This window comes from Biomphalaria glabrata, chromosome 17 (genome assembly GCF_947242115.1).
Source record: "Biomphalaria glabrata chromosome 17, xgBioGlab47.1, whole genome shotgun sequence".
Taxonomy (NCBI): Eukaryota; Metazoa; Mollusca; class Gastropoda; family Planorbidae; genus Biomphalaria; species Biomphalaria glabrata.
The window spans coordinates 6,820,560-6,833,431 of NC_074727.1; the positions used below are offsets into that span (position 1 = coordinate 6,820,560).

Here is a 12,872-nt window from a genome sequence, read left to right on the forward strand (position 1 = left end):
AGCTGTTCTCATTACACACGTGTAAAAACATTCGATTAGGCCCTCGACACTCTTTAACACTCATTTAAACATACCCAATGTCAATTATCATTTATTAGATATATAGGTCGCTGTTAACCAAAAAGACTTGAACTTGAACAAGCAAAAGAAAAAGGGTACTTAAAAAGAAAGGCTTATTTAAGGGAAAGAACCGCTAACTACTGCCATTTATCTCAAGGTGGTAGAATCTAGCCCCCTTTCTGGTAAATAAAACAAAATTAAGCAATTACTTGTAATTGATTAATTTTTTAAAAATGATTCGTGTGTTGTCATCGAGATTGAATAATTGTACAAAGTTTCAACTTGATCCGAGAATGGGGAGTGGGAGAAATAAATATGTTTAAACTTTTTACTAGACAGACAGAGTGAGTTGATAAAAGCTTTTTCTTTTTTTTAAATAGTTTCGGAGTTAAAGAAACGTAAGAAGAAAAAAAAAGATTTGGGAAGGAGCAGGTGTGGGTGGGGGTGGGGGGTCGCACTTAATATTCAACCCACTTTGCTCCTGTTCCTACACCAAGAAACTGTGGTCTAAAACTATGTCTGGCACTTACTCAAAATCGATTCCTCAGGAATTCAATCATGCATGGAGCTCGATGGAATCAATGTGACAGTCAATATTTGCTGGAGACAAGTGTGTGCATTGGCTGATTTACCATTACAGGCCTGCCGAAGTCCCTACTCTCATTAATAAATGTACAATGGCACTGAAAATGATCAGGGATTTCCAATGAACCCACTCCCCCCCCCCTGTCCCAAAAGATAACATTAAAATAGAAGCGAATATTTTTTTTTTTTTGGAGGGTGAAGAACAAAGGGCGTGGGAGTAAGACTATGTGTGAGAAACAAAGGGCGTGGGAGTAAGACTATGTGTGAGAAACAAAGGGCGTGGGAGTAAGACTATGTGTGAGAAACAAAGGGCGTGGGAGTAAGACTATGTGTGAGAAACAAAGGGCGTGGGAGTAAGACTATGTGTGAGAAACAAAGGGCGTGGGAGTAAGACTATGTGTGAGAAACAAAGGGCGTGGGAGTAAGACTATGTGTGAGAAACAAAGGGCGTGGGAGTAAGACTATGTGTGAGAAACAAAGGGCGTGGGAGTAAGACTATGTGTGAAAAACAAAGGGCGTGGGAGTAAGACTATGTGTGAAAAACAAAGGGCGTGGGAGTATGCCAGTGGCCGATAAATTTGTACCCATGCTTCATTTCTAGAGACGATAGCTTAATAAAAGTATTCCATTTATTTCACCGTGAAGGTCCAATGTTTGTAGCATTCTCTAGCAAACAAAAGCATGTTGGGCTGGCTTCTAGATCTAATGAGTATATTTAATAAGGCACTGTCTTCGTATCCGAAGATATAGGATGAGTGTGACCTAGTTACCACCTGCATATTTTGACGCACTGTTGTCCAACGAGGGTGTATTTAAGTTCTCTTTTCGTCGTCTGCGCCTGTCTTTGGTAAGGGCGTTTCATTGGGTCTCAAAATGTGTGTCATGTGACCTTAGTGAGACAGTCACCCGTGTAGATATCAAGAATACACTTGTTTTTAGCATGGGATCGACTACCAAAACATTTCTTTATCACGCTCATTATCTTAGTCTAGCCACAGGGCCTGCCCTAGGCCACTGCAACCTATGCGGCCGCAGTGGGCCCCGCACTTTCATAGGCCCTGCGCTAATTCTACGTGTAATTTATTAAATTAATTATAACTGAATCTCCTGGAATTCCAAATATACACACACACACACAATCCTGGAAATCTGAAATTATTAAAATCTAAGATCTATGTAGGAAACAGAATGTTGACTTTGCTACACGCAAGGCTCGTATTCAGTAAAGAATGAATAAAGTACAAAGACGAATTTATTTTCTAATACAAGACTTTAATTTTATATTATTATCTTTATCCCTACTCAGACTGGGCCCCGCGCAATCCATTTCGCATAAGGCCCCGCACTTGCTAGGTCCGGCCCTGTCTGGCCGCACCCCCTTCCAGACTGTTCGCGTTTTTACATCAGTGGAGTTCATTTCCGGCTTGATAGCAAAGAAAAACATCGGAGAGTTAAGTTTTTTTTTTCTTTTCGTTTGTTTGTAGTTGATGAAGACCTCATTTCATGACCCTAACGGCCTGTGTTTTGACCAGCAAGGTGTTCTATAAGTATGTCTCTCTATTGTATTTTTCAAAATCATCCTTAGAATCAATTGAGGAGCGTGACCTTAAGCTTATGACCCGCGTGCCTTTCCGTCAAACTCTGATTGATGGAATTGACTTGATTGGCACTTTAGAACTCTTGCGATTTGTTTTGACAAAATCTCTCCACCAGGTCTGTTCAATGAAAAACAAATACTGGGATCGCCCGGTTCGTGATGCCCTGTTTGTTTAATGTCTCATTGAGTTCGCAGTAATCACAACGGACGCCTTGATCTCAGTGATGGACAAGGTTGGCGTGCGTGGGTGCAGGGAAGGGAAAGATCGAGTTACCCCCAAACTCCCAGGTGTCAATTGGGGTGTGGAGTTGTAAGTGGTTACTGCTTCTAAAATGAATTATAATTTAATTCAAATATCAAGTTGAGCATGTAGACCCAATATGATTCTTCCCAGATCTATCTTGACCTCGATCTAAGTCTAATGACTCTGTTCCCAGGCCTATGTTCCACGTTCTGTTACACCTGTATCTGTTCCCAGGCCTATGTATCACATTCTGTTACACCTGTATCTGTTCCCAGGCCTATGTACCACATTCTGTTACACATGTATGGCCATGAAGGTTGCAAGTGACATGGAAGAGTTCGTCTGCTTGCCTTGCTGTGTCCCGGCCGCGACATTGACCATGAGGGTGAAGATGAGAGCCCAGGAGAGGATACCTGTAAGTATTCCCTCTAGTTATATCTATTTTCTTTCATTGATGATTGAAGTCATCCTTCAAGGTACATTGGAGGGAGCATGACCTAGTTCACTTCTCACATCACACTTTTCTTTTTTACCTATTTAAAGAAACAATAGGATTGACAAGTGTCCACACAAAGTAAGAAACTAAAAAAAAAAAAAAAATGGAAGAAGAGAAAAGAGAACCAGGAAATCCATTTTTTTTAAAATCAAATTAAATTTTTGGTAATCATGAAGATGAGCGTCAAAAATTAATGATTCGCCGAAAATTCAAAATTAAAACAAAAATACAATTAATAAATATAAATTGTGTTTTTAAAAGATTTTCTTGTAAAACAGAGAACTTTTATATTTATATGACATCAACAAAAAGCATTAGCGACGTCAAGGTTGCTCAGCACGCTGCCATTTTGTTTACAATGATGTCACAGAGGTGTTGCCAACTTAGTATTCTGAGATTTTCTTTTTGTTACACTTGCTTAAACCGGTGATGCACGCTTGTTTGTAGGCGTAAATTATATAATTAACTATATAAACTCTTTTTTTTTCTAACAATATATTAATAAAGTTGCAATAACACAAATATATGCTGAACTTGTTTTTTTTTTGTGTTAATTTGCTTTTTTTTTTGTTAAGTCTATATAGCCTAGATCTAATATAAGATCAATATTATGTTTTGTTCTGTTGTATTTGAGTCACTCGTAAAATAGTAATCCTGTAGTAGTTTCTAATATTTAGGTGATTTTGGCCAATATAGAGCTAGAAAAGATGACATTGTGACCCGCTTCTACTGAGCCACGGATAAAAGAATCGGCAAGGATATAAGCCATTTAAGAAGAAAGTCAAGCTGTAGTAGCCGTGTAAAAAAAAAAAACGTAGAAGGAAATCCAAGTCTAGTAATTAAGTAGGCTAGTAGTCGCTCGACCTGAGAGTTGTTAGAAGTCTAGTAACTAAGTAGGCTAGTAGTCGGTCGACCTGAGAGTTGTTAGAAGATTTTAGAAAAGTAGCGATGTAAAGAGAAGTGATTAGGTCACAGTAGAAGTCACGTGAGAATTTAAGCAATTATAAAAGTCTGTATGAAGTAATTGACTAGTTTTATGTGTTGAAATTGATGTGCTCGTCTTTAATAGTAGTTAAGTATCTGGGCAACAAGCTGCTAAGAACATGTAGATTTCATTTCACATCAAGACATATTTCATTGTATATTTCATAGACAAGATATTTTGGGTGTTCATGGGCGCCCGCAGGATTTTTTGCAGGGGGATGCAAGTTACCACCTATGGCTCAAAGTCGTAGCTTCAATTTTTTCCCCCGAGCATATTAAAGAAAAGAACTGGTGTAGTCCCATCGCCCCCCCCCACCTATGCGATATTAATGTCACTGTAAATGCATGACGCGTAGGACGTAACGTCTGTATGATATAAGATAAGAAGATAAATAGGCCTACTTGTTTCATGCTCTTGCATCGTTTTAGGATGTAAACAAAACAGGTTGAACTGAGCATTAGTATTGCTTGAAAAGAGAGACGTTAACGAAGAAACTAACGAATCCAGATACGGACTGTAAAGCAATACTAAGTGTTCTTTAATAATCCCAGTGTCGACTACAAATTATCGGCAGCACTAATTCATTACCTAGTTTGTCTGCCAATAGTTTCGCCTTCCTCAAGATGCCATCCCTGAAGTGTTCCTAATCATGGTCAGTTTGGTTTTTGATTATGTCATTAATGTGACTGCTGGTGTGCTTTTGAGCGGCCACTTATGCTAAGATGGACAGACTTCAACGTACAACACGGAAACTGGTTCAAGAACAGATGAATAATTGATTGCAATTAAAACACACATCAGAAGCACACGAGAAGCAGGCACTGATTACACATAAAGCAGTTGGTCTGGTTTCACTTATAGTAGGCCTAACTATTTTAAAAACATGTTTCGGATGTTCCTTCAGAGTTGAAGATAATTACTTCCTAGTCCAAACCTCTCGCACGACGACGGGGGATGGGAGCGTGCAGGGTTTGAACCCTTGACCATCGATAAATCTGAACGACAATCCAGCGCGCAAACCGCACGACCAGGCAGCCATCCAACTTAAAGATCTTCTCAAATTGACAGCTGACTAGAATTTTTCCTCCAGAGAAAAAAAGAAAATGACATTTTATCATATTCTAGGCCTTTACTAAATATAATGATAGCTATAATTATGTGCAAATGATAAAAACAATCGTCACGACTACGAGCTACAGAATTTTGAATTGCAAGCCCATAATAAAGCGTGCATGGTCGGACATGAACTACAGATTAGCTTATTCCAGTGTATTACAATTATATAGCTTATCCTCATAAACTTTATTTCAGGGAAATCACTATATGCTAAGTTGCTGCGTATCAGAAGTTAATTGATTTGAAGGTGTAAAAAACATGACAACTCTCTCGCCTCGCGCGTTTAAAGATTGCACGAAACAGGAAAGGCTCGAAATTACCTATCAAACAATTTACAGCCCAGACACCAGAACATAACATCTGGCATAGGTTTCTGTCACATACGCGTTTGAGATTCAATGTGACATGAAGTGAGTTAATAGTCATTTGACTATCTCGTGCCTTATTTACGAAGAAATAATTGGTCTGTATTTGACCACGGGATGAAAACCTCAGTTACCTTTTGGACTCCTGAGAGTAAAGAGATGTATGTATGTATTGTGTAAGAGATACGTGATGTAATATAAATGGGTTCTAAGTGATGTATTTACATGGCTGGAGTTGCCAAGTTATTATGCACTATTTTATTATGATTATTAAACGTTTTGTCTGTTGAGACGATGCTTGCTTCTAAATATATGTGTTGTGGTCAAATTACTCAGTGAACATAGTGGCACTACGCAACAACAAAATTGATCAGGATAAAGTTATTTAATGTTTGCACAAAGAACATTCTAACAAGGTCAGAAGAGGCCCTAATGCTATACAAATAAACATTCGCGTTATCAGCATATGTCAAAGATGTGACAGTTTCGAAACAGCTTATGTACCTGATGTAATCAGAAGAAAAAGGGAACATTATTGCCCCCCCCCTTGGCTACGCCTATGCCCAGTAGCGGCCTTAGGGGGTGGCAAGTGGGACAACCTCCCCAGGCCCCGCGATTGGAGATTCCATTGACACTGTCAGCTTCGAAAACCAGAACAGTTCTCATATATACTCAATATCTTTGGAAATCTTTCCAGGCATCTTTATAATACCAAATACTATTTCTATGTTAGCTCTTAACATGACATAAACTTCAGCAGCACGAGGTTTCTGTACATCCCGTTAAGTGTGTGACTTTGTGGCTGGATTTAGCTCTGAGAATGTCAAATGGTAGCAAAACGAATAACGTGATGCAAGAAAAATTAGAAAAGTAAAACTGCTGTAGCGTGCAGTCTTAACAAAAATTCTAGCGCTTGTACAGTACCTTTAAGAAAACAACACCGCATATCGTGGGAGAACAGAGAAACAAACGAACAACGGTGATAGCCGAAGTCGACCCAACCATGCAAGTACATCTTCGAAGAATTAAGAACGCCGAGGCTCACGGCCATTACATCGGGCATAGGATTCAAAACGAGCATATGAACATTATGGCATCAGAAGTAAAAGGGAACATTATTGATAAAATCAAACTTGCAAAATATTTTCCCGTCATTCTTGACTACACACCTGATGTTAGCCACAAAGAGCTGATGTCCCTTATATTGAGTTTTTTGGACGTATCCTAGTGTTGACAACTTAACAGGAAAGGGTTTGTCATGGCGCTTCTTGCTGCGCTGTTGAACGTTGGTCAGGACATCGCCGATTGTCGTGTCCAGGGATACAAATACAAAGGTGTAAATTGAAGGGAAAGCACCAAGGAGTCCAAGCACACATTATTCGCATCAACAATCGACCTTTTGCGCTCTTCTTGCGGCGCCATAATCTTAACATTCAGAGTGTTTAGCAGAAATATTGTTATGTAGTTTGTTGATTGTTCATGAACAAATGTCTTAATCATTAGTTACGTTGATTAAACTTTAAGGCAAAATCTTTCATAAAGTACATTATGTAATGTAGTCAAACGGCCAATAGTACAGTACATACGTATGGTACTATGTTTTATAGCTAAAATAAGACCTACAGCATTAGAGGCGGACGAGACATTAGCGTGATGTGATGTGGTATGGCTATATAGCCTACACTTACGGCTTAGGGCCCCGCATATGACACTCGCCCAGGGCCCCGCGCACTGCTAAGGCCGCCTCTGCCCATTGCCTCCTGAGTGTCGAAGTCCGACAGCCATCAACAAATACAAGGCAGGACTATTACAGTAGGCCTACACACGCAAGTATCTTTTTTTCCATAAATTGTGAGAAGTCACCTTCCATGAGCTTCTTGTAAACCAGAAGACCACAGAAAATCTGTTAAGTTATAAAATGGTTTCGTTTTAATAATTTACACCTAGGATTAGAGTGGGTTCTATGACAGTGCGTGGCTCACTGCGGTCGCATAGGTTGCAGTGACCTAAGGCAGGCTCTGAAAAATATCGGCGTATGCTTCTCACTGTATAATAATAAGCTTTTTTTAAACATAAATTAATTACCCTTTTTAACATCGTTTACTTTCAAAATACACCACCAATAAAATACAGCAAGAGAAATAAATAAATAGAAATCGCTATATGGCAAGCGTGAGAGACATAAAACACTTGGGCTTGTGATAGCTACATATATAGAGGCTTGAGGTTCTCAACATCGGACTCAATCAGAGTTGTTGTGCTTACTGAGCAACTAAAAGCATTACTGAAAACATTTTCCCTGGATACCTCCCCCCCCCCAACCCCCTAGTGATCCTGAAAACAGATTGGACCATAGTGCTCTGAGCATGCTATAAGCATGAAAAATGCTCTTTATGAAAATAAAAACTATTTAAAATAATATGGAATCTGGTCTAGCAATTCATAAAAGTATGTTTAAAAAATCTCAATTCAGATCTTGTCTTATAAAATACAGACGTAGGTTACTTCACACAAAAAAAGTATTTACTCAGAGATTCTAATAATTCATAATTCAGTGACAATGAAAAGTAACATCTATTTAGCACACACACAAAAAATTGATTGCAATAAACCTTTAAAAAAAAAGAACTATTTTATTGTGGTCTAAATTATTTTGTCTAACATTAATACATCTGTACGTTAATGGGTGTTTCTCATTTCTAGTTGGCAGCACTTAATGATACCAAAATTATTTTTGATAAACAAATCTGGATTTGTTTTTGGCCAGGAAGAGACAACAAGGAATGTCGCGATAAATAATTTTTGACGCTCACATTCATGATTACCAAATTTCTTAAATACAAATCATATGCGAAAATTAAAACAACAGCTTAGAATCACAACATTTTTTGGTTGGCTTACTTCCCACCCCACAACTTCTTTAATGATATCAAATAATGGATTCATGTCTTAGTGATAAAAAAAAAAAAAAAAACATTGGTTGAGTGGTTAAGCACTTGGCTTTCGAACCTGGGTGTTGTTACCGATCGTTGACTTGTAGCACCAAACTGCTGGTAGACAACTAAGCCATTGAAGGCGTAATTTATCTTAACTAATAAAACTTCAAAGAACTTAACTTCCATTTGTGAACAAACGAAATAACCACTTTATTTATAATTTAAACAAAATCAAGATGAAATGAGATTAGACTTTAGTAATAATATTCTTTAATAAAATCTACCTCATTACAACAACATAACCTTTCAGTCTTTCGTTCTGGAGTCATCTCCCCTAACTAAGAGCAAACGACGGCAATGCCACCTCTGTTGCATCACAATTCTTCCCACCGACAACGTATAAACACACACACACACACACAGTCCATAACACTGGGGTCCTGGATTTGGAATCTCGGTGAAGATTGAGATTTTGAAAGTCCAACCAACTCTAATGGGTACCTGACTTTAGTTTGAGAAAGTAAAGTCGGTTGTTCGTTGCCCTGCTAGTTAACTGTTCACCAAAGAAACATTACCCTTTAGATTTTGTTTATCACTAGCGTATGTTGCAAACTAAATTTTAAAGATTCAGACATAAGAGTTTTCGCTTTTTTGTTTTGTTCAAATGAACATTTCATCTCCGTATTATTAATTAATCAAAAATGCGAAGCCCTTAGCTTAGGTGAACAAATGTAGGTTATGTGAGAGGAAAAAAAAAACGTGTCTAGGCTGAAGCGTAACGGTCCAATAAACAAATGGGGTAGGATACTTGCTCGTGACCTACATTCCATAATTAATGAATGTCACAATAAGAAAACTGGTTTAAACACGAATTTCAAAAGCAGAAGACAAACTTTCGATCATGAAATGTCAGTCTTCAAGCTAAAAATACAATGATTTGATAGAGACTTTCACGATCGTCTAAACCAGTGTTTCCCAAACTGAGTCCCGTGGATCCCTAAGTGTTCAGCGAGGCCTGAATATGTGTTCCGGGAACTGCTGGACTAATTAACTAGTAGGCCACCACATGAATTAATTAACGTCTCTAAAAAAAATAAAGCAAAATGTTCCAGTAAATACTTCAGAACATGCGAAGTGTTCCGTATAAGGAAAAAGTTTTGGAAACACTGTTCTAATCTAGTTTACCGCAAGGCTTTAATATGTGCTCCACGAACTACTGGACTAATTAACTCGTAGACTACCACTTGAATTAAATTCAATTAATCTTTTTAAAAACAATAAGCAAATTGTTCCGAACTGTTAGAACTTCGTTGCTTCTTCTTGGTAAATAGGTCAAAACGTAAATTCGAATCTGGTGCATCGAAAACATGAAACGGAGAATGCAAAGAGATGTTTTATTAAATGTCCTTACCCTTCTGCATTGATTGTTTCAACCAAACCATTGAAATTGTTTTTATTTGTGTGGTGTTTATTTTTATTTTTCTATTTTATTTGGGGCCACCAAATTCACTTTGCCTAGGGCCTCCAATTATCTAAGGCCGGCCCTGTTAAGGGAGCCTTATTATGCGTGCTTTGAACCCCCAGCTGTGACTGTTTGATTAACTAAATCCTTTCACTCTTTCCGGCCAGCTGTTTTCGTAGAATATCAATTGAGGCCGGTCCATTCTTTCAAGTTGTCCAACTTTTCTGTGGACGATCCTTTCTTTGTACTCCCTCCCCTGTACATTGAAGGATGACTTTTGACACTGAGTCATGTCTTACAATGTTACCAGCCCATCTCAGCTTTCGTCCCTCCACAGTAGTGAGGAGTATGAGGAGTTTCTTCTTTATTACCAACGAGAGTTTTGACTTGTATAAGTACAAGCTCATTAGTTTTCCATTCCTGGCAAATAGAAAACCTAATATAAACAAACAAACCAAAATCAAAAGACAACTTCGATCACTTCCGGAGCAGATCTAGAGCTAGATGACACGTAAATGTCAATCAGTCTTAACAATTTTGAACATTTAAGGTTTCAATTAGATTTTATTCCAAATTATGTCTTAATCATTTATTCCCCCCTCCCCCTTTTTAAATGTAATCATCATATTGCTTAATTTTTTTTCCCAAAGGGATCCATTTGTAACGACTGCCTAACGGAATGCTTCTGTGGCTATTGTTCCTTGTGCCAGTTGGCCAGAGAAGTGAAGACAGTGAAAGCCCAACAGTCTTATGTAATGACAAACAGCCGAATGTAAAAGGAAAATAGAAGTAGAACGATTTGTATTTTGTTTTTAATTGTAGAACTGATGATAGTTAGACATTTAAAAAATATATACAAAATTGTAGGACTGTTTACAATTACTTTTTAAAAAATACATATAGCTGAAAGAGAAACTAGAATTAGATCTAGAACTGGCGTGTATGGAAGTACTTTGATATTTGGGTCAAATAAGAAGTAAGGGGCCTTATAATTCAAGCCTAGTTATAGATTTTTGGTTAGCGCCAACAAGTACAATGACCAACTCTGATGCTTGCAATTACTTTAATAGTCCAAGAGTATTCTCAATATGTATATTTTGTACGTTTTGAAAATTAAATAATCAATGGCCTTTAAGTAGGCTACTTAAATTAGAATCGTACCACAAGAAACCCAACGGAGACAAATAGGATTAGGTGATGCTTTCACCTTCCTATCCTGGAAGCATTTTATTATGTTTAAAAAATTATTAATTATGTAAGCACACACAACGTAGTCCTAGTATTTTTGTTTTATAAACAGCTCTTTAACAAAAGCAGATCTTATTAATTGCTTTTATACATAGATATCAATAATAATAGAAAGAAATATGTTTTGTTTTCTTAAATGTGAAATAGTATTCTACTTTTTTAATTTTGTGTATTTGTAATTCCTGAAAGCTAATGCAACTTAACAATTGTGAATAATATGGGGGAAAACGAAAAAGGGGAGATAAAAAATGATTGCCGTAATCCCCCCCCCCCCTTTCCCCTTTACGATTATGCTTAGATCCTTGTTAGATACTTGGATTGGGTGGTTGAAATTCATATTGAAGCTCAGTCTATGAGCCCAAGGCAGTCCAATGCCTCAACTACATGATCCATTGTTGTCAGTACTTATGTTAAATTACCATAATTAAGCGTATCTAATTCCACATTGAATCTGCTTTGTGTTCAATATCATTTGATAACATTGCTAGATAGAATAGAACCAGTAAATTTTAAATTCTCTGTATTGTAATGAATCAAAATGAAAAAAAAAATCATTTTATGCAAATTGTGCCAAACTATGAAATGGCTTTGAAAACTGCATAATTACAAATTATATATTTTAAAAAGTCATGCCAAATATCCAGATAGAGCATTTTAAAAATTTATTCTACTTCTGGCAAAGTGGAGTTGTTGATTTAAAGCGTTCAATTAATTCCTGCAGATAACTTACATTTGTCCTTAAAGTTAGTTAACCATTATTTACATAATCAGGATAACTTTACTTCCATTGCCCACAAGGTTTTCAAGACCTGAACTTGATGTATTAACAAAGTGGAGAATAAGTAGACTATTTTATTAAAGCCTGATTGATTCTTTGCCTAGCACACCTGTAAAAGTTTTGCTCTTCACTGTCAACAGAATTGTACTCATTAGTGAATGATGAAAGATAGTTCACTTTTTAAATATCTCCATATCTACTGCCATTTCATAATTTGAAACTTATATAGTTTTGTTTTCCATTTTCTACCCCATGTATAACCTACTCTGTTTGCTGTTCAGACATTCTTTACAATCATTAAATGCCTTACATTTCAAAGTTATTTTTGGATCGTCCTTGATATTTATTGTTTTGAAATATATACATTTTTTTATCACATGTGCTTCATAAAACTTATATCTCTGTTTTTTTTATATACCCGTATTAAAAATCTATTTTAAAACAGGTCTTTTGTTGTTTGTCAAATTGAAATGTAATGAGCTTATTAACCTAAGGCCATGCTGGGGGGGGGGGGGGGGGGGGGTCAAGGATTCAAATTATTGCAGAAATATATTTTGCAGTGAAGTAAATATTTCAATTTTTTTTTTATTTTTTTTTAACTCTTTCTCAAAACAATTAATGACATGAGAATATATAAATCCTTATGTTTCATTATTCACCTGCCTTGTAGCGATTTGTTGGGCACTTAATTATCTTTTTTTCTGCCTTTCTAGAATATCATCCTATCAGAGGATGAACAATAATAGTATGTTGTCTCATCTTTGATTTATACCTTGTTTGTTTTACATGTTTTGGATGTTCCTTAAGATTTGAAGATAATTAGATCCTGGCACAAATTTTCCGCAGGATGGTGGGGTGAAGGTGATGGGCAGTGTTAAACTCCAGGACCATAAAATCAAAGTTTAGATCCCATAACACACGACCAGGCAACCATCCCATTTAGCCTGCATATATCTGTATCTTAAACTAAGTGCTTTGCATGACTTGGAGATCTTGAGTC

General features: G+C 37.0%; 1 protein-coding gene across 2 annotated transcripts in view; it reads left to right on the forward strand.

Moving 5' to 3' along the window:
- The window catches only part of LOC129923668 (placenta-specific gene 8 protein-like), a 46,071-nt gene extending 33,757 nt beyond the window's left edge, over positions 1–12,314 (forward strand). For both annotated transcript variants that reach the window (XM_056015742.1, XM_056015743.1), the window contains exons 4-5: positions 2,762–2,901; positions 10,497–12,314. In XM_056015742.1, the coding sequence (XP_055871717.1) occupies positions 2,762–2,901; positions 10,497–10,622 (266 nt within the window). In that variant the 3' untranslated portion in view covers positions 10,623–12,314. The remainder of the gene's footprint in view (positions 1–2,761; positions 2,902–10,496) is intronic.
- The last annotated feature ends 558 nt before the right edge of the window (positions 12,315–12,872 follow it).